Raw genomic sequence first — 24,000 nt, 5'->3', positions numbered from 1 at the left:
ATTGACATGAGACAGAGACGTTCAGAGCAACGAAAGGAACAATTAAAGTGATATTATCACCATTGAATTAGAAGCAGCTGGGTTTGGGTGTGGTCCTCATCAGCAGGGTTTAAAAGGCAGGCAAGGCCTTGAAGCCATGTGGAGTGTTATCAATTGGAGTTGCGGTGACCTGTTTTGATTCTCAGCGTCTCTGATCTTGGCTTGTGGCCTCGCAGTCTGGAAGACTCGTGGGAGGCGTCTGTTTGCTATCTACAGCTTCGTCTTGGCAGCAAGAATCTGGTATTGCTTCATGGACTATTCCCTTCGTGTATATATTTGAAGTTCCAGCGTTTTTCCTGTTTGTAAGGACATTTTCTGTTCCCTGTGTTTTCCTTGAATTATATAAACTTGGCTTCTCTTTTTGGGTTGGTATTGGCTTCTGGAGTGAACCAGACAGAACATTATGAATTCCAGGATCTAGTTAACAGATTAACAGAGTAGGAAGGGACCTTGTAGGTCATCTATTCCAACCCCCAACCAAGCAAGAGACCCTACACCATTTGTGACAGATGGCAGTCCAATCTCTTCTTTAAAGCCTCCAGTGATGAAGCTCCCACAACCTCTGAAGGCAACTTCTGGTTGATTGCTCTCACTGTCAGAAAATGTCTCCTTATTTCTGTTCTTCCGGGCTCTCTGGTAGGAGTCTCCCGAAAATTCAAGGGTATAAATTGCAGACACACACAAACGTTTGAAAATTCAAAACAATGTTCTTTATCACAAAATTCAAAATAAACTAAGCACTCTTTTTGTATTGCAAAGAGCACTCATCCCAAAACAACCGGGTAGTCTGTACAATTTCCCTTAATCAGTCATTAAGTACTTAGCTAGCAGCTGTGAAGAAACGTCACAGCCCTTCTTCTTCCAAGGAAGTGAGACACACACACACACATTGCTCTGCTTTGGTTTCAAAGGCGTGAAAAAAATTCCAGAAACAAAGTCCAGAAAACAGCAACACACGATTCCTGAAGAACTGCAATCAGATACTCTTTCACAACGGCCAAATCCACACGCTGCTATTTATAGCAGCAGCCCTAATTACTGGAGCCCCACCCAACCACAGGTGGCCTCATTTTCTCTTGTAATAATCCTTTTGTTGTTGTCTCCTATGCATCACTCTACGCATGCGTGGATGTGTCATTAATTCTTGTTCAGAATCCAAAGATGATACAGATGATTGATTTCCTCCTGGGCTGTCTGCCAAACTCCCCTCTTCCCTGTCACTCATGCTGCCTTGGTCAGAGGAGGCTTCATCGGCAGATTCCATCGGGAGCAAAACAGGCCTGCGGCTAGAGCTAACCACAACAATTTCCAGATTGAATCTCTCCTTGATCAGTTTCCATCCGTTATTCCTTGTCTGGCCTTCAGGTGCCTTGGACAATAGCTTGACCCCAGTATTGGGTTCCTACCCAGTATGAACCACACTGCACACCGGTAGTAAAATGCATAGGAAGTAAAATATTAAGAAGGGACGGATGTGCAAGAGAGATTTTGGCAATTTTTTGCATTTGTACATAGAAACATAGAAGATTGACAGTAGAAAAAGACCTCCTGGTCCGTCTAGTCTGCCCTTATACTATTTCCTGTATTTTATCTTAGGATGGATATATGTTTAGCCCAGGCATGTTTTAATTCAGTTACTGTGGATTTACCGACCACGTCTGCTGGAGGTTTGTTCCAAGCATCTACTACTCTTTCAGTAAAATAATATTTTCTCACGTTACTTCTGATCTTTCCCCCAACTAACCTCAGATTGTGCCCCCTTGTTCTTGTGTTCATTTTCCTATTAAAAACACTTCTCTCCTGAACCTTATTTAACCCTTTAACATATTTAAATGCTTCGATCATGTCCCCCCTTTCCCTCCTGTCCTCCAGACTATACAGATTGAGTTCATTAAGTCTTTCCTGATAAGTTTTATGCTTTATGCATTTTTGTAGCCCGTCTTTGGACCCGTATTTTATCAATATCTTTTTTTCGGTGAGGTCTCCAGAACTGAGCACAGTATTCCAAATGGGGTCCCATCAGCGCTCTATATAGCAGGATCACAATCTCCCTCTTCCTGCTTGTTATACCTCTAGCTGTGCAGCCAAGCATTCGACTTGCTTTCCCTACCTCCTGACTACTGCCGACCTACTTACGATCTATATATCTACTATCTATCTATCATCTATCATTTATATCTATATCTCATTATATCTATCCCTCATTTATCATATTTATCTATATCTATTATCTACCATCCATCCATCCATCCATCCATCCATCCATCCATCTATCTATCTATCTATCTATCTATCTATCTCTTATCTATCTATCTATCTATCTATCTATCTATCTATCTTTCTATCTATCTATCTATCTATCTATCTATCTATCTATCTCTTATCTATGTATCATCCATCCATCATCTATCTATCTTCCATCCATCATCTATCTATCTATCTATCTATCTATCTATCTATCTATCTATCTGTCATCTATCTCGTCTGTCTGTCCATCTATCCATCCATCCATGTAGGAGATGACCAGGCTGAGCCAAAGGGAGGGGTAAAGCATACCATCAGTCTCAATTCCCTTTGCACCCACTAGAGTTCTAACTACAGCCCACCTTGAATTCTGGTGACTCTTCTCTACCACCAGTTTCCTTTGGCTGTTAGTAGTTCAGATTCTTGTACAGAGCTTAAGCTCCCAATAAACCTTTATGTTTATTTGAACTGCCTGGACTTACTGACTTATTCTGTGCTTAACACTACAACTCTGACCCACTCCCCTGATTTTCCAAACTAAGTGCACCTGTATTTCCTTTTTTTTTCCTTCCCAGGTCTAGCCAAGCCAATGGGATTAGTTGAAGGCCCAGGAGGTTTGGGCCAAGGAGGAATGGCTGCCACACTGAGAGACGACAGCCACGAATCTGAAACGAAATACGAAGAATATGGTTACAACGCACAATTGAGCGATCGCATTTCATTGGACAGATCTATTCCAGACTATAGACCCAAAAAGTAAGTGAGCTCTCTAATGTGACCAACCATTAGTAAAAATTACTCTGTCTCCTGTACTTGTTTTGCATAGATACTAAAAGTTGAATTAATTTCAGGCAAATAATTTTTCTATTTTTTTCTCTCCAATCACAATACAGTAAAAATTAAAACAACATCAAATTGTTTTCCAATAAATCAATTTCAGGAAGTTATAGAATACAATGCTACCACCTTCACTTTTGACATCTGAATAAAAATAGCTGCCCAATTTTTTAATGCTATAGAAATATAAGACCCCTTTTAAGCTGTTCCGAATTCTGGTATCTCAAATTGAATAGGCTGAAATGTTTCAAATCTCTCCTAATCGCTTCCATATCAATTTTCATATATAATCAATACCCTTTACAAATAGTTAACACCTATTAATAAAATACTCTTGAAAAACACCATCTTAAGTTTTTTTTTTAATTTCTTAATTTCTTTAGAGACTTAACTTAATTTTATTCTTTATAGATTTAATTTTATTTTCATTCTATCCTTTTCATTTTTAATTTTTTATATAAAGCAATTAGTAATTAGGTTGGTAATTGAATTAATTAGGCAATATTTGGTGATATTATTGGGTTTATTTTTCCCCTTTGACTAAAAGTTGAATTAATTGTAGGACATCATAATTTCTAGCATGCAAATACTGAAAAACTATCATCTGTATGGCATTGTTAAGATTTTTGGTTTTTTTTATTTATCAAGCATATTACAAATATGTCCAGCCAACGAAGCAGTGGAAGTGATGGGCCGGTGCCTGGAGGATGTTAGGGCCTGGACGAGTGTCAAAAAGCTCAAACTCAACCCAGACAAGATGGAGTGGCTGTGGATCTTACCTCCCAAGGCCAACTCCATCTGTCCGTCCATTACCCTGGGGGGAGAATCACTGGCCCCCTCAGAGAAGGTTCGCAACTTGGGCGTCCTCCTCGATCCACAGCTCACATTAGAGAAACATCTTTCAGCTGTGGCGAGGGGGACGTTTGCCCAGGTTCGCCTTGTGCACCAGTTGCGACCCTACTTGGACCGGGAGTCACTGCTCACGGTCACTCATGCCCTCATCACTTCGAGGCTTGACTACTGTAACGCTCTCTACATGGGGCTACCTTTGAAAAATGTTCGGAAACTTCAGATCGTGCAGAATGCAGCTGCGAGAGCAATCATGGGCTTTCCCAAATATGCCCATGTTACACCAACACTCCGCAGTCTGCATTGGTTGCCGATCAGTTTCGGGTCACAATTCAAAGTGTTGGTTATGACCTATAAAGCCCTTCATGGCACCGGACCAGATTATCTCAGGGACCACCTTCTGCTGCACGAATCCCAGTGACCAGTTAGGTTCCACAGAGTGGATCTTCTCCAGGTCCCGTCGACTAAGCAATGTCGCCTCGCGGGACCCAGGGGAAGAGCCTTCTCTGTGGCGGCCCCGGCCCTCTGGAACCAACTCCCCCCAGAGATTAGAACTGCCCCCATCCTCCTTGCCTTTTGTAAACAACTTAAACCCCACCTCTGCTGCCAGGCATGGGGGAATTGAGATCCTCTTCCCCCTAGGCCTTTACAATTCTATGCATGGTATGTATGTATGTATGTTTGGTTTTTATATTAATTGATTTTTAATCATCAATACCAAATTACTATTGTACACTGTTTTATTGTCGCTGTTAGCCGCCCCGAGTCTCTGGAGAGGGGCGGCATACAAATCCAATAAATAAATAAATAAATCTTGTCAAGGAAGACTACAAGTAAAATTATAAATGTGATTGGGAATATATGAGAATATATATATAAATAAAAGGAAATTGGTAGGCATGTTGGTGCTCTTATGCACACCTTTTACAGACCTGTTAGGAATGGGGTGCGGTCGACTGTACACAGTTTAAGGTTGAAGTTTTTAGACTTCCCAGCTGCCCTTCTACAGTAGATCAAGGGTGTATAAGTTTAATGTTGATATTGCAAGTTTCTCTGTGCAGCTCTTTGCTGCAACTCTACTCTTTTGCAAATTTCTTTCCCCGATACCTTCCTTTGTTTTACATTAATTTGTTTTGTGCTGGCTTTTGAAAACATAAACGTCATGAGTTAAGACCCCCCCTTTAGAACATAGCAATCTTTGTGTCCCCCAAAAATAAACACCTGTCATATATGGTTTGGTCTACCCACCTTTCCAGAATGACTAGGTCCTACTTTGGCAGCCATCACAAATGTTTATCCTCACTTGAAGCGAGGCGCAGAAAATATTATTACAAAGTGAGACATGAACGCCCAACAGGATGAGACACAGGAAATAAACCTACTCCTCTTGTTGTTATGCAGATAAAATTCCCCTCTGGAGAAACTGAAAGCTGAAATGTGTTATATTTGTACTGGTTTATTTAGAGGCTGTTGTTTGCAGGTTTGGGGGGATATTTTTAAGGGACACAGCAATATATATTATGGGAATCCTATTTATTTCTTTTTCTTTTTAAATTTTATTTATACATTTTTCTTTAAAATACATAAGGGCTTAGTGAACAGTGTACTGTCTGAGTCAATTTAGTTATACATAATAAGAGCAATAGTGCCTACCACTGCATATACCACTTCACAGTGCTTTACACCACTCTCTAAGCAGTTTACAGAGTCAGCATATTGCCCCCAACAATCTGGGTCCTCATTTTATCAAACTCGGAAGAATGGAAGTTTGATTCAACCAGAAGGAAGGAGGGATGGTTGAGTCAACCAGAAGGAAGGAGGGACGGTTGAGTCAACCAGAAGGAAGGAGGGATGGTTGAGTCAACCAGAAGGAAGGAGGGAAGGTTGAGTCAACCAGAAGGAAGGAGGGAAGGTTGAGTCAACCAGAACGAAGGAGGGAAGGTTGAGTCAACCAGAAGGAAGGAGGGAAGGTTGAATCAACCAGAAGGAAGGAGGGAAGGTTGAGTCAACCAGAAGGAAGGAGGGAAGGTTGAGTCAACCAGAAGGCAGGAGGGAAGTTTGATTCAACCAGAAGGAAGGAGGGAAGGTTGAGTCAACCAGAAGGCAGGCGGGAAGGTCGAGTCAACCAGAAGGAAGGAGGGAAGGTTGAGTCAACCAGAAGGAAGGAGGAAAGGTTGAGTCAACCAGAAGGAAGGAGGGAAGGTTGAGTCAACCAGAAGGAAGGAGGGAAGGTTGAGTCAACCAGAAGGCAGGAGGGAAGTTTGATTCAACCAGAAGGAAGGAGGGAAGGTTGAGTCAACCAGAAGGCAGGCGGGAAGGTTGAGTCAACCAGAAGGAAGGAGGGAAGGTTGAGTCAACCAGAAGGAAGGAGGGAAGGTTGAGTCAACCAGAAGGCAGGAGGGAAGTTTGATTCAACCAGAAGGAAGGAGGGAAGGTTGAGTCAACCAGAAGAAAGGAGGGAAGGTTGAGTCAACCAGAAGGAAGGAGGGAAGGTTGAGTCAACCAGAAGGAAGGAGGGAAGGTTGAGTCAACCAGAAGGAAGGAGGAAAGGTTGAGTCAACCAGAAGGAAGGAGGGAAGGTTGAGTCAACCAGAAGGAAGGAGGGAAGGTTGAGTCAACCAGAAGGAAGGAGGGAAGGTTGAGTCAACCAGAAGGAAGGAGGGAAGGTTGAGTCAACCAGAAGGAAGGAGGGAAGGTTGAGTCAACCAGAAGGAAGGAGGGAAGGTTGAGTCAACCAGAAGGAAGGAGGGAAGGTTGAGTCAACCAGAAGGAAGGAGGGAAGGTTGAGTCAACCAGAAGGAAGGAGGGAAGGTTGTGTCAACCAGAAGGAAGGAGGGAAGGTTGAGTCAACCAGAAGGAAGGAGGGAAGGTTGAGTCAACCAGAAGGAAGGAGGGAAGGTTGAGTCAACCAGAAGGAAGGAGGGAAGGTTGAGTCAACCAGAAGGAAGGAGGGAAGGTTGAGTCAACCAGAAGGAAGGAGGGAAGGTTGAGTCAACCAGAAGGAAGGAGGGAAGGTCGAGTCAACCAGAAGGAAGGAGGGAAGGTCGAGTCAACCAGAAGGAATGAGGGAAGTTCAAGTTAACCAGAAGGAAGGAGGGAAGGTTGATTCAACCAGAAGGAAGGACGGAAGGTTGAGTCAACCAGAAGGAAGGAGGGAAGGTTGAGTCAACCAGAAGGAAGGAGGAAAGGATTGAATGGCTGAGTTTGCCTGTAATGTTGCATTCTAACCACTGTGCACCATGGATGGATGGATGGATGGATGGATGGATGGATGGATAGATGGAGGGAGGGAAGGAAGGAAGGAAGGAGGGAAGGAAGGAAGGAAGGAAGGAGGGAAAGAAGCAGTAGCAGTAGCACTTAGACTTATACAGTACACCACTTCACAATGCTTCACAGCCCTCTCTCTAAGTAGTTTACAATATGGGTCCTCATTTTACCAACCTCGGAAGGATGGAAGGCTGAGTCATCCTTGAGCCTGGAGAGTTCTGAACTGACCAATTACAGTCAGCCGGCAGTCAGAAGAAGTAGCCTGCAGTACTGCATTCAAACCACCGTTCCTTATTACTATTGTAACTGACTTATTCTGAATTGCCGGACAACCTGGGAAGTTTGCTAAATTGTCTTGATTTATTTTTTTTTTAAAAACCCGCCTTGTAACCTGATAATTAACTCCCAAAATATAAAAGAAGATGCAAAGCCTTTGTAAGCAGAATTTCATAGTGAGGTTTGATTCGTGTAAGCATCGGGGGTTAGCTTTCAGCTAATTTTTTGGTGCCGTTTCAAGATTCCCTAGTACATTTCCCTTACCCTTGCTTGGCCCATTAGATACAAAATTGATTTCTTGTCGTTTGGCCCTGGATAGGCTTTCTAATTAAACACCGAGTTTAATTATATCACAAAAGGGTGCAATGTAGATCTTAATTACTACCAGCAGCCCTTGGGGGAATAACAGGGAGATAATGGGCAAATGAAAATTCGATAGAATGCTAAAAAAAAGAGGAACGATAGCCTTTTGTTCAAAATCCAAACGTGAGATTCAAAATGTGCTCGATCCCTCATTAACGTTGTAATCCAGTAGATCTTTTGAGTGGAGGTTTAATTTTCATCCAAGCTGGGGATACTCAAGGAGAACTCAGTTCCTTTAAAACATTTCCCCCCTGCCTTCTCAAGAGTATTAGGACTCAAAATGAAGGTTTAACTGACTTCATAGATTTTGTATTGATCTGGGGTCTAGCAGGAGTGGGAGGAGCCACAGTGGCGCAGTGGTTAGAGTGTAGTATGGCAAGCTACTTCTATTGATCATTGGCTGCCAGCAGTTTGGCAGATCAAATCTCGGTAGACTCAAAGTTGACTCAGCCTTCCATCCCTCCAAGGTTGTTGGGGGCAATATGCTGACTCTCTGTTGTTGTGGTTAGCTCTGGCCCAGCTCCTGCCCCAAGGACTGTGGATGTGGGGGAGACATCCACGTGCTGCAGGCCTGTTTTGCCCCGGTGGAATCTGATGATGAAGGCTCCTCTGACCAAGAAGACATGAGTGACAGGGAGGAGGAGAGTGGGGCAGACAGCTCAGAAGGAGATCAATTATCTAGCTCCTCCTTGGATTCAGAACAAGAGTTAATGATACAGCCACGCATGCGGAGAGCAATGCATAGGCAACAACAACTGAGAGATTATTATCAAAGAAAATGAGGCCACCTGTGGTTGGGTGGGGCTGTGGTGATTGGTGAGGCTGCTATAAATAACAGCCTGTGGGTTTGGCCATTGTGGAGGATTATCTGATCGTTGTGTTTCGTGACTGCTTTACTGACTTTGACCTTTTGTGTGCTGATTTTCCCCCGCTTTGAAACTAAACCAGAGCAAAGTGTGTTTCACTTTGTGAAAGAAGAAGGACTGTGAATTGTCTCACAATAGCAAGCTAAGTATCACAGAACTGATAAGGGACTTGTACAAATTACCAGTTTGGTTGCAGACGAGTGCTCTTTGCTATACAAAAAGAAGGCTTGGTTTAAGTGAAGTTTCATTATAAAGAACATTGTTTTGAATTTTCAAACGTGTGTGTGTCTGAAATTTGTACCTGTGAATTTTTGGGAGGATTCTACCAGAGAGCCCGACAGAACATCTGTAAACCGCTTAGAGGGGGCTATAAAGCAGGTTGGGTAGTTTTCTGGCAGACCTTTTATGACCCAATTAGGTAGCATCGTCAGTGCTAAAGGGAGTTAGGTGTTCAGCAAAGAGGGGAAGGGGAGGGAAGGAGAGGAAGAGGACTTTGTGATCCTTGATGCTCACTGAGCTTGCTGGTTTTCTTGCAGAAGTTTCATGACTCAACTAGGTAGCATCATTATCAGCCATGGTGGCGCAGTGAGTGCAATACTGCAGGCTACATCTGCTGACTGCCAGGTGCCAGCAGTTTGGCAAGTTCAATTCTCACCAAGTTTGAGTCAGCCTTTTGAAGTGGGTAAAACCAAGACCCAGATTATTATTGGGGGCAAGATGCTGATTCTGTAAATCGCTTAGAGAGGGCTGTAAAGCCCTGTGAATATATGTCTAAGTGCTATTGATATCGTTCAGTGCTCGAGAAGAGACGGCGGGGAGGAGAAGGAGAAGGAGAAGGAAAAGGAAAAGAAGAGGAGGAGGAGGAGGAGGAGGAAGAAGAAAAAGAAGAAGAAGAAGAAGAAGAAGAAGAAGAAGAAGAAGAAGAAGAAGAAGAAGAAGCAGCAGCAGCAATGGGTGGAAACTAAACAAGGAGAGAAGTAACTTAGAACTAAGGAGAAATTTCCAGACAGTTAGAACAATTAATCAGTGCAACAGCTTCCCCTACCAGAAGTTGTGGATGCTCCAACACTGGAAGTTTTTAAGAAGATGTTGGATAACCATCTGTCTGAAGTAGTATAGGGATTATTATTATTATTATTATTATTATTATTATTATTATTATTATTATTACTTCTACTATTACTATTATTATTATTATTATTACTTCTACTATTACTATTATTATTATTATTACTATTATTATTACTATTATTATTATAAAGGGTTGTTGTGCTGTCCCCAGAGACAGAGATAGTTGGACTGTATTTAAGTATGTCTCTTTAAGATATTGCATTAGGGGAAATGTAGTGAAATTGCACTCTGGGTAATGTAGTTCTACATGTGACCACATTTGTGTATTCCTATTGGCTCTGACTCGGGATGAGGGGTAATTGGAGAGAACATTCCAGAGGGTCTTTGTCTTCACTCTTTCAATAAGCCAGTCAGCATGTAGATGCTCCACCTAGAGCCTGGGTCAATTCAACCTCTTTTTACCTTCACAATGGGAAAGATTATACTGCAGAAGAATCGCATCATAATTGTGAGTTATTGTGAGAATTCCTGTAATAAAATGATCTGGGATATCTCGTTGTGCTGAGTTATCTGACTGGGAAAAGTTGAGCTTATACCAGAACAGTTGTAGTAGTAATCGTGATATCTTGGAACACCATAAAACATCAACATCTGCCGAGAATGTTGGAAAGGACTCAATAGGTGGACAAAAATGTCAAATCCAGTCTCAACATCTGGCTAATTGCACAACAAAACCAATAAGAATAATCTTCCATTTTTCTTTAGCATTTGAGAAATTTGGAAGAGGGAGCAAGAACACAGCCAAATTGCAAAGCTGCTGGTTTGTCATTTAAGGGGTTCATAGTTTAGTGACACAAAACTGATTATCCCACTTCCTTGATGAGGACCAGGAGTCTCAAATCCAGCTAGGAAAATTGGAAAATAATAATGAGGAGGACTGGGAAAGGAATCACCATCGTGCTCTTCAAACCAACAAAGGGTTAAATACCCCGAGCTATCTTGAGTTTTAATTATAAATAGGGACAGTTGATATGAGAGTCTTGTGGGATTTTCTCAAGAACATCTGAAAATCATCAGACACAAATCCTAAGAGGTGCATAGGATTGCGCTGTGAGTTATTTTAAGCTCTATCTGTCTCTTAATGGAACAGAATCGCAAAAAGCAAAGAAACGATTTTTAAAGAGAATGCATGTTTGTTTTGATGTTAACGGTTGACCTGGGAATTTCACACTATTTCAAAGCTTTTTTTTCTTTCTTTGAACGTTCTAAGTAATCTGCATATTTTTAAGCAGCTACAGTTCCATCGGCATTGAGTTTGTTATTTTAATTGGGCCTGAAAGTATCATTATAACAGCGCCCACATGCACACATGCACACACACACACAAAATCTGAAAATAAACAATCAAAAAGGGAGAAATCTACCACACATAAAATGTTTTCAAGGCAAGGCGGTGAACACTTGATAAGTAGGACTGGATTTCTTCTGGAATGGACTTGTGGCCAAAAATAGTTTTGTTTTTCGTGTTGTGCCAAAGGTGGAGGCACAATTTTTGCAAGTAGAATCTGTCGGTTGAATTGGAGAATAGGAAGAGGCTAGAAAGAACATTGAGACAAGTTAGATACGGTTAGTCTTCGACTTATGACCACAGCTGAGTCCCAAAATTTATGTTGCCAAGGGAGACATTGGTTAATAGAATAGAATAGAATTCTTTATTGGCCAAGTGTGATTGGATACACAAGGAATTTGTCTTGGGTGCATGTTCTGTCGGGCTCTCTGGTAGACTCCTCCCAAAAATTCACAGGTACAAATTTCAGACACACATACGTTTGAAAATTCAAAACAATGTTCTTTATAATGAAAATTCACTTAAACTAAGCCCTCTTTTGGTATAGCAAAGAGCACTCGTCTCCAAACAAACTGGTAATTGGTACAAGTCCCTTATCAGTTCTGTGATACTTAACTTGCAGCTTTGAGGCAATTCACAGTCCTTCTTCTTTCACAAAGTGAAACACACTTTGCTCTGGTTTAGTTTCAAAGCAGGGAAAAATCAGCACACAAAAGGTCAAACGCAGCAAAGCAGGCACAAAACACAACGATCAGATAATCCTCCTCAATGGCCAAACCCACAGGCTGCTATTTATAGCAGCCTCACTAATTACCACAGCCCCACCCAACCACAGGTGGCCTCATTTTCTTTTATAATAATCTCTCAGTTGTTGTTGCTTATGCATCGCTCTCCGCATGCGTGGCTGTATCATTAACTCTTGTTCTGAATCCAAGGAGGAGCTAGATAATTGATCTCCTTCTGAGCTGTCTGCCACACTCTCCTCCTCCCTGTCACTCAAGTCTTCTTGGTCAGAGGAGCCTTCATCATCAGATTCCACCAGGGGCAAAACAGGCCTGCAGCATGTGGATGTCTCCCCCACATCCACAGTCCTTGGGGTAGGAGCTGGGACAGAGCTAACCACAACAGGTGCATATGCTTTTAGTGTACATAAAAAAAAGATAGATTTGTCAAGAATCATATGGTACAACACTTAATGATTGTTATAGGGGTCAACTAAGCAATGAAGAAACAATCAATATTAATAAAAATCTTAGGAAGGGAGGAAAAGGATGATAGGAATAATGAAAAAAACTAGTAGAAATAGAAGTGCAGATTTAGTAAAAAGTTTGACAGTGTTGAGGGAATTATTTGTTTAGCAGAGTGATGGCGTTCGGGAAAAAACTGTTCTTTTGTCTAGTTGTCTTGGTGTGCAGTGCTCTGTAGTGACGTTTTGAGGGTAGGAGTTGAAACAGTTTGTGTCCAGGATACGAGGGGTCAGTAAATATTTTCCCCACCCTCTTTTTGACTTGTGCAGTCTACAGGTCCTCAATGGAAGGCAGGTTGGCAGCAATTGTTTTTTTCTGCAGTTAAGTGAGTGTTGCCGTATTTTACAACCTTTCTAGCCACAGCTGTGAAGTGAATCACTACAATTGTCAAGTAAGTGAACCAGACCTCCCCATTGATGTTGCTTCTCAGCAAAAAAAAAGGGGGGGGGTCAATCACATGACCCCAGGAAACTGCAGCTGTCATAAGTATCAATCAGTCACCAAGCATCTGTATTTTTTTTATTATGTAACCATGGGGAGGCTACAATGGGGAGTGTGAAAAATACCAATAGCAATAGCACTTAGATTTTTATACTGCTTCACAGTGCTTTTACAACCCTCTCTAAGTGGCTTACAGATTCAGCCTCTTGCCCCCCAGTAATCTGGGTCCTCATTTTACTGACCTTGGAAGGATGAGTCAACCTTGAGTCAGTTAGGATTGAACTCCTGGCAGTTGGCAGAGGGAGGGAGGGAGGGAGGGAGGGAGGGAAGGAAGGAAGGAAGGAAGGAAGGAAGGAAGGAAGGAAGGAAGGAAGGAAGGACAATAGCAATATCACTTAGACTTATATACCACAGTGCTTTCCAGCCCTCTTTAAGCGGTTTACAGAGTCAGCCTATTGCCCCCAACAATTGGGTCCTCGTTTTACCAAAACCAGAAGGATGGAAGATTGAGTCAACCTTGAGCTACTATGCATCGAATGGCTGGCAGTGGAGAGGGTTTTCCTGTAATGGTACATTCTAACCACTGTGCACCATGGAAGGAAAGAAGGAAGGAAGGAAGGAAAGAGGGAGGGAGGGAAGGAAGGAAAGAGGGAGAGAGGGAGGGAGGGAAGGAAGGAAGGAAAGAGTGAGAGAGGGAGGAAAGGGAGGGAGGAAGGAAGGAAAGAAGGAAGGAAGGAAAGAGTGAGAGAGGGAGGGAGGGAAGGAAGGAGAGTGAGAGAGGGAGGGAGGGAAGGAAGGAAGGAAGGAAAGAGGGAGAGAGGGAGGGAGGAAGGAAAGAGGGAGAGAGGGAGGGAGGGAAGGAAGGAAGGAAAGAGGGAGAGAGGGAGGGAGGGAAGGAAGGAAAGAGGGAGAGAGGGAGGGAAGGGAGGGAGGGAGGAAGGAAGGGAGGAAAATAGCAGTAGCAATAGCAATAGGACTTATACACCACTTCACAGCAGAGGTGAAATGCTCAGGGTTCACTCATGCCTGTCGGTCATCGGAGAGCCAGTTGCGAAGGCAGTCTCAAATATATACAGCTAGTCCTTGACTCACGTCCACAGCCAAGATCTATTAGATCTATAGATCATATCAACAGGTTGAAAAGTAATATTATTTGCAGGAAAACAAAGATGAATTTAGCAAGGGTTGCTTCTCAGCAAAGAGCATCTCAGCCCTGCGGAAAGAGCAAAACATAAGAAAGACACCTTAAATAACCTCTCCTTTAGTTCTGTTTGATGTAACAGGGGTTGGAAGGCAAATCTGGTAGGCTGTCAAAATTCTGTTATTATACCTCACAACATATCCCTTGTAATATCTGTTTCCTAACCTGGCCTACTTAAAAAAAAACCTGACATATGCATTCTTGCAACCAGAACATGGAATAACAGAGGTTTTTTTATTTATTTGGTTGTTTTATTTATTTTGTCAAGCATATCTAAAATACAGAAAAAGTATAACCATGATTGTGAATACGTAAATCGTATATACATGGTTATGTATATATGAGATGGTTACGAATACATGGCGACAGTAGGACAGGGATGGTAGATACTCTGGTGAGTTTATGCACACTTCTTACAGACCTCTTAGGAGTGGGGTGAGGTCAATGGTAGACAGTCTAAGGTTAAAATTTTGGGGGTTTGGGGAAGAAACCACAGAGTCATGTAGAGCATTCCAGGCATTGACGGGACCTAGGGGAAGAGCCTTCTCTGTGTGGGCCCCGGGACTCTGGAATCAGCTCCCATTGGAGATTCGCACTGTCCCCACCCTCCTCACCTTCCAAGAGAGTTTAAAAACTCATCTTTGCCGCCAGGGGTTTTTAGATCTTCCTCCCTGAGCAATAAATGTTTTTAGTATGATTTTCGAAGGAATTGTAATGATAGCTTTTTAAATTAGAATTTTAAGGATTGTTTTAATGTATTATTAATTGGATTGTTTATTACTGTTCTCTATTTTTTTTTTGTATATGCTGTGAGCCGCCCCGAGTCCTCGGAGAGGGGCGGCATACAAATCCAATTAAATCTAAATCTAAAATCTTCTGAACCTGGAAAAACTATACTACAGGTTGCTTCCTCCAAAGACTTAGGGACTCTTACTTAGAAACCTGTTGTGGTTAGCTCTGGCCCAGCTCCTGCCCCAAGGAATGTGCAGGTGGATGTGGGGGAGACATCCACATGCTGCAGGCCTGTTTTGCTCCCAGTGGAATCTGCCGAAGAAGTCTCCTCTGACCAAGGAGGCCTGAGTGACAGGGAGGAGGAGAGTTTGGCAGACAGCCCAGAAGGAGATCAATCATCTGTGTCATCTCTGGATTCTGAACAAGAATTAATGACACATCCACGCATGCGTAGAGTGATGCATAGGAGACAACAACTGAAGGATTATTACAAGAGAAAAGGAGGCCACCTGTGGTTGGGTGGGGCTGCTGTAATTAGTGCTGCTGCAATAAATAGCAGCGTGTGGGTTTGGCCGTTGTGGAAAATTATCTGATCGTTGTGTTTCATGAATGTCTTGCTGACTCCGGCCTTTGTTTGTTGACTTTTCACCACTTTGAAACCAAAGCAGAGCAAAGTGTGTTTCACTTCGTGGAAGAAGAAGGGCTGTGACTTCCTTCACAGCTGCAAGCTAAGTACTTACGAATTGATAAGGGACTTGTACAAACTACCTGGTTGTTTTGGGACGAGTGCTCTTTGCAATACAAAAAGAGTGCTTAGTTTGTTTTGAATTTTGTGATAAAGAACATTGTTTTGAATTTTCAAACATGTGTGTGTCTGAAATTTGTACCTTTGAATTTTTGGGAGGCTCCCACCAGAGAGTCCTGGAGAACAGAAACCATTATATTGAATTCAATAGGCCTTTTCCGCTGAAAGCATGCGTGGTTTTATAGAGCTTTTCTGGTCATCATCATTTTGGAAAGAAGATGAAACACTGATGTAGAGAAATTGTGCCGTTTATTGTTTCAGATATAATTGGTTGTATTTCCCAGTGCCTGAAGTGTTTGGCTTTTGTGTGTGTGTGTGAAAAAATATTTGTTTGACGGAATAATAAGTTTTATATTTCTGTGTTTCTTATTATGCTCTGACCTACGGCGGAGACAGTAAACAGATGCAAATTTGTGCCAGCGAAGGCTAAAATCGGTTTCAGCTATAATTCCCTTTTTTTCCCCCTCACAAGAAGCCCGGAGAAATGTAGTTCACTCAGGAGCGGGGGGGGGGGGGGAGGATGTTCAATAACCTCATTATGTGGTCACTCCTGAGATTACAGGAAAGGGATTGGGAGGCTTTGGAGGGTGAATTGGCACATCTGGAATTGGAAAAGAAAGAATGGGATGGAGGTATAACAAACAGGAAGATATAACAAGTGTTCTGTCGAGCTCTCTGGTAGAATCCTCCCGAAAATACACAGATACAATTTCAGACACACACACGTTTGAAAATTCAAAACAATGTACTTTATACTGAAAATTCCCTTAAACTAAGCCCTCTTTTTGTATAGCAAAGAGCACTCGTCTCCAAACAAACTGGTAATTTGTACAAGTCCCTTATCAGTTCTGAGATACTTAGCTTGCAGCTGTGAGGCAATTCACAGTCCTTCTTCTTTCACAAAGTGAAACACACTTTGCTCTGCTTTAGTTTCAAAGCAGGGGAAAATCAGCACACAAAGGTTAAAGTCAGCAAAGCAGTCACGAAACACAACTATCAGATAATCCTCCACAATGGCCAAACCCACAGGCTGCTATTTATAGCAGCCTCACGCATCACCACAGCCCCACCCAACCACAGGTGGCCTCATTTTCTTTGATAATAATCTCTCAGTTGTTGCTGCCTATGCATCGCTCTCCGCATGCGTGGCTGTATCATTAACTCTTGTTCTGAATCCAAGGAGGAGCTAGATAATTGATCTCCTTCTGAGCTGTCTGCCCACTCTCCTCCTCCTTGTCACTCATGTCTTCTTGGTCAGAGGAGCCTTCATCAGCAGATTCCACCGGGGGCAAAACAAGCCTGCAGCATGTGGATGTCTCCCCCACATCCACAGTTCTTGGGGCAGGAGCTGGGCCAGAGCTAACCACCACAACAAGAAGCTAACAAGGAGGAAGAGGGAAATTGTGATCCCGCTGTATAGAGCGCTGGTGAGACCACATTTGGAATACTGTGTTCAGTTCTGGAGACATCACCTACAAAAAGATATTGACAAAATTGAACGGGTCCAAATCGGCCTACAAAAAATGGTGGAAGGTCTTAAGCATAAAACATATCAGAAAAGACTTCATGAACTCAATCTGTATAGTCTGGAGGACAGAAGGATAAGGGGGGACATGATAGAAACATTTAAATATGTTAAAGGGTTAAATAAGTTTCAGGAGGGAAGTGTTTTTAATAGGAAAGTGAACCCAAGAACAAGGGGGCACAGTCTGAGGTTAGTGGGGGAAAGATCAGAAGCAACATGAGAAATTAATATTTTACTGAAAGAGTAGTAGATGCTTGGAACAAACTTCCAGCAGACGTGGTTGGTAAATCCACAGTAACTGAATTTAAACATGCCTGGGATAGACATAGATCCATCCTAAGATAAAATACAGGAAATAGTATAAGGGCAGACTAGACGGACCATGAGGTCTTTTTCTGCCGTCAGTCTTCTATGTTTCTATGTTTCTATGACCTCTGCACAAAATGGCCACTGTTTGTCAGAAGGAAGATGTCCATCAACTTCTGTGGACTTCAGATATGTGCTTGATCAATACAGCTGGACCGTCTTTCCTCTTTCTGTGGGCAAGTCCTGTTTTCAAGAAAGCACAGGAGAAGAACTCCTGCCATTTTGTTTTCTGAGATATTGGCATTGAAGCTCTATCTTGTCTTACGTAGAAACATAGAAGATTGACGGTAGAAAAAGACCTCATGATCCATCTAATCTGCCCTTATACTATTTTGTGCATTTGTTTTTTTTATATATATATAAAGTTTTTATTTACAAGGATAAATACAATAAATACATTTAAGTACAAATAACAGTGTAAACATGTCGAGATACAGAAGGGAAAAAAAGGAGTGAGTACTTAAGAAACAAAGATTGTGTGTCAAATTATAGCCTAGACAATATGTATTTAACAGTAAATAAAACAAAAAAGAAAAAAGAAAAGAAAGAAAAAAGAAAAGAGAAAAAGAAAGGAAGTATTTGTGTATCTTGGGATGGATATGTGTTTATCCCAGGCATGTTTCAATTCAGTTACTGTGGATTTACCAACCACGTCTGCTGGAAGTTTGTTCCAAGGATCTACTACTCCTTCAGTAAAATAATATTTTCTCATCATCTGTATATCATCTGTATGGCAAAGCCTCATGTGTCATAAGATATGGCTCTGCGTGCTACTTGTGTCTTGCATGCCATAGGTTCACCATCATTGCCATAGGCTAAGGATGGAATCAAACTTTTAATGCAAATCAAAAAATCAAACAACCCCTCTAACTATAACTCCCGTTTGATGACTCTGCAATCTCTTAATCTGGGGTAGAGTTTGGACACCTGGATGGAACAGAGTATTTGACAGCTGGACGCCCTTCCTGATGCCTATGTGGAGTTCACAGCAGAAACATCTGTCACTGCCTAGAATTGAACTCAGAACCTTCAAGTGGGAGTGAATGTCTTCACCATTATGCTACCAGGCCACTACAACTAACTAGGGTCGATAAGACTTTTGCCATTCACACACACTGATCTTCATTTGTGTGAAAATTAATTAGAATGGTGGGGTTGTGTTTGTTCCTTACCCTTGTTTGCATGATTTTTGTGTTGAGGATATTGAGTGAACTCTGTCTGTTTGCTCATGGCTCAAGATATTGTATGAAGAGATAAAACAGGTTAATTCAGTTTAAGTTGGAGAGAACCTGTTCTGCCGGGCTCTCTGCTAGGAGCCTCCCGAAAATTCAAGGGTACAAATTTCAGACACACACACGTTTGAAAATTCAAAACAATGTTCTTTATCCCAAAAGTCAAAATAAACTACCGGTAAGCACTCTTTTTGTATTGCAAAGAGCACTCATCCCAAAACAACCGGGTAGTCTGTACAATTAACCTTAAGCAGTCATTAAGTACTTAACTAGCAGCTGTGAAGAAACTTCACACGCCTTCTTCTTCCAACGAAGTGAGACACACACACACACACAGGTTGCTCTGCTTTGGTTTCAAAGGTGTGAAAAAGCAACAAAGTCCAGCAACACAAGATTCCTGACGAACTCCGATCAGATATTCTTCCACAACGGCCAAACCCACATGCAGCCCTAATTACTGGAGCCCCACCCAAACAAAGGTGGCCTCCCTTATTTCCTGTAATATGTTCTTACTTGGTCTCTTCTACGCATAATTCTGCGCTTGCGTGGGTCCAAAATGTCATCATCTGAATCAAGGGAAGATAAGGGAGAATGACTGCGTGCCAAGCCCTCCTCTGCTGAGTCACTCCCACCTTCTTCTTCCTCCGAGGAAACTAAACTCTGAACTGATTCTGTCAGCAATAACACAGGCCGGTGACATGTTGAAGTTTCCCCCTGCATCCACCTCCCCATTCCCTGGGGCAGGAGCTGGGCCAGAGCCAACCACAACAGAACCCAATGCTACTCTTATGGTCAAGTCTAGTTTTCATAGTATATAAATCCAAATCAATGAGAAACACCCCCCCCCCCAGTTTATTTAGTAGTAACACACCTTTATTTGAAACTATGGTTTGTTGTTTGTTTAAACAAAATACTGGCTTACTTTAAATATGATTGGTTGTCATAACTGAATCCAGAGCCTGGCCTTGGTGTTTCTTTGATATGTATGTATGTGATTTTTAAAAATCTTTTATGACATTTTTAAATTTATTTTCTATATCAGATTGTAAACCACCCAGAGTCCTTCAGAATTTGGGCGGCATAGAAATAAAATAAATTATATTACATTAATCCTTTTCCATTTGTATCTGCTGCACAAAAGAAATGGAGAACCAAGCTGAAAATATTTTGAGCAAGCTGCCATTGATTGAGTGAAGTCTGAGTTTAATTGATTTAGTGAAGTCTGAGTGAAATCTGAGTACAGTATTGCATTGGCAGTTCTGTGTTAGCAAAAACTTCAGAAGAGAAGGATTTGGGGATAGTGATTTCAAAATGGATGAGCAGTGTGGTCGGGCGGTAGGAAAAGCAAGTAGGATGCTTGGCTGCATAGCTAGAGGTATAACAAGCAGGAAGAGGGAGATTGTGATCCCGCTGTATAGAGCGCTGGTGAGACCACATGTGGAATAATACTGTGTTCAGATCTGGAGACCCTCACCTACAAAAAGATATTGATAAAATGTGAACTGGTCCAAAGACGGGCTACAAGAATGGTGGAAGGTCTTAAGCATAAAACCGATCAGAAAAGACTTCATGAACTCAATCTGGAGGACAGAAGGAAAAGGGGGGACATGATCGAAACATTTAAATATGTGAAAGGGTTAAATAAGGTTCAGGAGGGAAGTGTTTTTAATAGGAAAGTGAACACAAGAACAAGGGGACACAATCTGAAGTTAGTTGGGGAAAAGATCAAAAGCAACATGAGAAAATATTATTTTACTGAAAGAGTAGTAGATGCTTGGAACAAACTTCCAGCAGACGTGCTTGGTAAATCCACAGTAACTGAATTGAAACATGCCTGGGATAAACATATATGTATTTATTTATTTTATTTATTATTTAGATTTGTATGCCGCCCCTCTCCGCAGACTCGGGGCGGCTCACAGCAAGATACAGCAATCATGACAAATCCAAATAAATTTAAAATATTTAAAAAGATTTTAAAAGAACCCCATTTATTAACAAACACACACACAAACATACCATGCATAAATTGTACATGCCCGGGGGAGGTGTTTCAGTTCCCCCATGCCTGACGGCAAAGGTGGGTTTTAAGGAGTTTACGGAAGGCAGGGAGAGTAGGGGCAGTTCTAATCTCTGGGGGGAGTTGGTTCCAGAGAGTCGGGGCCGCCACAGAGAAGGCTCGTCCCCTGGGGCCCGCCAACCGACATTGTTTAGTTGACGGGACCCGGAGAAGGCCCACTCTGTGGGACCTAATCGGTCGCTGGGATTCGTGCGGCAGAAGGCGGTCTCGGAGATATTCTTGTCCAGTGCCATGAAGGGCTTTAAAGGTCATAACCAACACTTTGAATTGTGACTGGAAATTGATCGGCAGCCAATGCAGACTACGGAGTGATGGCGAAACATGGGCATACCTAGGTAAGCCCATGACTGCTCTCGCAGCTGCATTCTGCACAATCTGAAGTTTCCGAACACTTTTCAAAGGTAGCTCCATGTAGAGAGCATTACAGTAGTCGAACCTCGAGGTGATGAGGGCATGAGTGACTGTGAGCAATGAGTCCCCGTCCAGATAGGGCCGCAACTGGTGCACCAGGCGAACCTGGGCAAACGCCCCCCTCGCCACAGCTGAAAGATGGTTCTCTAATGTAAGCTGTGGATCGAGGAGGACGCCCAAGTTGCAGACCCTCTCCGAGGGGGTCAATAATTCCCCCCCCCAGGGTAATGGACGGACAGATGGAATTGTCCTTGGGAGGCAAAATCCACAGCCACTCCGTCTTATCCGGGTTGAGTTTGAGTCTGTTGACACCCATCCAGGCCCCAACAGCCTCCAGACACCGGCACATCACTTCCACTGCACATCACTTCCACAAACATATATCCATTGTAAGATAAAATACAGGAAATAGTATAAGGGCAGACTAGATGGACCATGAGGTCTTTTTCTACCATCAGTCTTCTATGTTTCTAAGTCCAAGCATAATTCAATAAACCATGGTTTAAAAAAAATCTTAATTTAGCGTCATTCGCAAATGAGTATTTACCTTGAATTTTTTTTTCAGCCTTCCCTTCTCACCTGAGAGCGGAATTTCTTAACCTGCTGTCATACATTGCCTTTCCTTTCAAAAATGTGACTTTCAGCTATTTTCAAAGCAAGGTCCAAAAATCAAACAGCTGGATTATGCTTGAGGTGCATGGGTGTGTGGATGGTGGAATTAACATCGTGAGCACAATTGATTTAGAAAACTGCTGAGGTCGCACATCCAGATTAGGAACGAATTTTAGCATCTCGTTCGCTTTTACGAAGCTTATTAGGGATGCGGACGAAAGAAGGGGCATTACAAACGGAGCATTTGAAGACGGATCTAAAGCAACTGTTAATTCAATCAAGGGCTCTTCAGGTGAAGCTTAATTGCCATCAGACCCAGCCTGCATAGCTAATTTGGCAAGCTTAGGTTCCTGCTGGTGGTTTCATGTCTAATGAATGCGCCCAACTACCATGTTTCTAATATAAATCCTTTATGCCTGGATAATCGGCAAGATCTGAACTTCTGGGGCCGAAGGTATCAGAGTTAAACCATTCTCCAATAGGTAGGGGTTTGGGGGTTTTCTGTTTTGAAAAATTAATGGTTTAAGCAGTGATGGATTCCTACAGTGCTGTCAGGTACGCAGAACCGGTAGGAAAAAAATTGGATTTTTTTTTTCCCCTTCTGGGCTCTGGGTATGTTTTTCCTATCGCAGTAAATAATAATAATGATGATGATGATGATGATGATATCTGGTATGTTATGCTTCAGAATTCGGTCAGTCTGAAAACTGTGGGACTTCCGACTTCAGACTGACCGAATTCTGAAGCATAACACACCAGACATTGTGATCATGGAGAAAAAGGAAGTATGGATAATCAACATCGCAATCCCAGGGGACAGCAGAATTGAGGAGAAGCAGCTAGAGAAATTAGTGAAATACGAAGATTTAAAAATCGAGCTGCAACGACTCTGGCATAAGCCAGTGAAAGTGGTCCCAGTGGTACTTGACACGCTGGGCGCAGCGACAAAGGATCTCAACGGACATTTGAAAACCATCGGAATTGACAAAATCTCCATCTGTCAATTGCAAAAGGCCGACAACAAACAACAACAACAATTATTATTATTATTATTATTATTATTATTATTATTATTATTATTATTATTATTATTATTTATTAGAATTGTATGCTGCCCCTCTCCAAAGACTCAGGGCAGCTCACAACAACAATAAACAATGCAGTACAAATCCAATAATTAAATCTAAAGCTAAAAACCCACTATCATTTAAAAACAGTCAGTACTACCCAATCATAACCACACATAAATCTTACTAGCCAAAAAGGGGATACATCAATTACCCCATGCCTGGCGACATAGGTAGGTCTTCAGAGTCTTGTGGAAGGCGAGGAGGGTGGGGGCAGTTCGAATCTCCAGAGGGAGTTGATTCCAGAGGGCCAGGGCTGCCACAGAGAAGGCTCTTCCCCTGTTTAGTGGACAGGACCCAGAAAAGGCCAACTCTGTGGGACATAATGAGGTTGAAAGTACTGTATATAATTTTAGAAGAGCTGTGCATGTGTGTGTGTACGAAAACATGTGTGTATATATATACACACGAAAACAAATATATATATTTGTTTTCGTAAATTTTCATGGGTATATGTATGTAGATTGTTCTGAGTTCGGGTTTTGCCCTGTGTAATATTTTGCATGTCTATGCAACGTTTCGGTGAAATCACATTCACCATCATCAGGCTGAAGTTCCAAGCTTCGTGTTGTTGTAAAATACAACAACACGAAGCTTGGAACTTCAGCCTGATGATGGTGAATGTGATTTCACCGAAACGTCGCAAAGACATGCAAAATATTACACAGGGCAAAACCCGAACTCAGAACAATCTACATATATATATATATATATATATATATATATATATATATATATATATATATATATATATATATATGTCACATGTTTAAGCTGAATTTGAAAATTAAGGGAGACTAGGATAGATCTATTTCGGCCTTATTTTGGCCTCATCAGCTAGCCATACCCACTGGGACTTGAACCTGCAACCTTTGCCTTGTAAGGCAGAGAATTATCCTCTAGGCTACAGTATCCAATCCCTTCAGCTCTGTACCAGGGAAGGGTTACATTTTGTGTCGAATCACCCTGGTATATTGAAGGAACATCACAGCTCCTTTTTTGCCTCTCGGCCCAACCCAGGGCCATTTCCAAGGCAGTTAATTTTATTGATAGCCGACAAT

General features: G+C 42.1%; 1 protein-coding gene across 1 annotated transcript in view; it reads left to right on the top strand.

Moving 5' to 3' along the window:
- The window catches only part of GALNT9 (polypeptide N-acetylgalactosaminyltransferase 9), a 250,617-nt gene that overhangs the window by 138,088 nt on the left and 88,529 nt on the right, over positions 1-24,000 (top strand). The window contains exon 2 of the mRNA XM_070762664.1: positions 2,859-3,039. Coding sequence (XP_070618765.1) covers positions 2,873-3,039 — 167 coding nt within the window. The 5' untranslated portion in view covers positions 2,859-2,872. The remainder of the gene's footprint in view (positions 1-2,858; positions 3,040-24,000) is intronic.

Source organism: Erythrolamprus reginae, chromosome 10, assembly GCF_031021105.1.
Source record: "Erythrolamprus reginae isolate rEryReg1 chromosome 10, rEryReg1.hap1, whole genome shotgun sequence".
Lineage (NCBI taxonomy): Eukaryota > Metazoa > Chordata > Lepidosauria > Squamata > Dipsadidae > Erythrolamprus > Erythrolamprus reginae.
Note: the sequence above shows the minus strand (reverse complement) of the source record. Positions and strands in the feature narration are given on the sequence as shown.